Source organism: Mesitornis unicolor, unplaced genomic scaffold (genome assembly GCF_000695765.1).
Source record: "Mesitornis unicolor isolate BGI_N332 unplaced genomic scaffold, ASM69576v1 scaffold35806, whole genome shotgun sequence".
Taxonomy (NCBI): domain Eukaryota; kingdom Metazoa; phylum Chordata; class Aves; order Mesitornithiformes; family Mesitornithidae; genus Mesitornis; species Mesitornis unicolor.
The window spans coordinates 259-1,196 of NW_010189514.1; the positions used below are offsets into that span (position 1 = coordinate 259).

The following is a 938-nucleotide window of genomic DNA, read 5'->3' on the forward strand; positions in this document are numbered from 1 at the left end:
GGGGGCTCCTCCTGCAGGAGATGGTGCTGCTGGAGATCGACGTGATGAACCAGCTCAACCACCGCAACCTCATCCAGCTTTACGACGCCATCGAGACGCCGCGGGAGATCGTCCTCTTCATGGAGTTGTGAGTGCCAGGGCTGTGCCGCACGGGGCCAGATACCGGGGTGAGGGGCACCATCGTGGGGATGCTGCAGAGATGGAGTAGATGTGCTGGCCCTGACCAAGCAGAAGGGATTGTGCCCAGGGGATGTCCCCTACCTTGCCTATCCTCTCTTGGGCACCTTTCTGCCTTGCTCAGGTCTTGGAGGAAACCTCGGGCTCAGCCTGGCTGGAACAGCATCTCCCTCCATCATGGTTGTGTTGAGGATGGAGATGCTCCAGGTCCTTCCCATGCAGCTCCTTTTCCCCCTGCCCGCTTGCTGGGGCTGTGCCGGGGCTGTTCTGCTCCCCAAAGCCTGGGGGAGCTGAGGTGTCCCGGGGTGACCCCCTGTGCCTTCCTTGGGGGTCTGACCCTGGTACATTTGTCCCACCATGAGGATGGGAGTGGGCTGGGGTCCCCCAGGGTGGGCAGGGGGCTCAGCAGGGGACAGGGAGCCCCGAGTGACCCCATGGTTTGTCCCCATGGTCTGTCCCCATGCAGCGTGGAGGGTGGCGAGCTCTTCGAGCGGATCATCGACGATGACTACCAGCTGACGGAGGTGGACTGCATGGTGTTTGTCCGGCAGATCTGCGAGGGCATCCGCTTCATGCACCACATGCACGTCCTCCACCTCGACCTCAAGGTGCTGGGATGGGGGGTGACAGCAGGGGCTGGGGGGCGATGGCAGGGAAAGGCTGCTGCTTATGAGGCTGGGGACAGCGGTGGCACAGGGGTCAGTGGGGGGTTTGCAGGCACCAAACTGGGGAGCAGAGTGCTCCCCTGACCCCCACCAGCT

General features: G+C 63.2%; 1 protein-coding gene across 1 annotated transcript in view; it reads left to right on the forward strand.

Moving 5' to 3' along the window:
* The window catches only part of LOC104541942 (myosin light chain kinase 2, skeletal/cardiac muscle-like), a gene marked incomplete at its 5' end in the record, with an annotated part of 2,670 nt that overhangs the window by 182 nt on the left and 1,550 nt on the right, over positions 1-938 (forward strand). The window contains 2 exons of the mRNA XM_010186109.1: positions 18-127; positions 644-785. Of these exons, the coding sequence (XP_010184411.1) occupies positions 18-127; positions 644-785 (252 nt within the window). The remainder of the gene's footprint in view (positions 1-17; positions 128-643; positions 786-938) is intronic.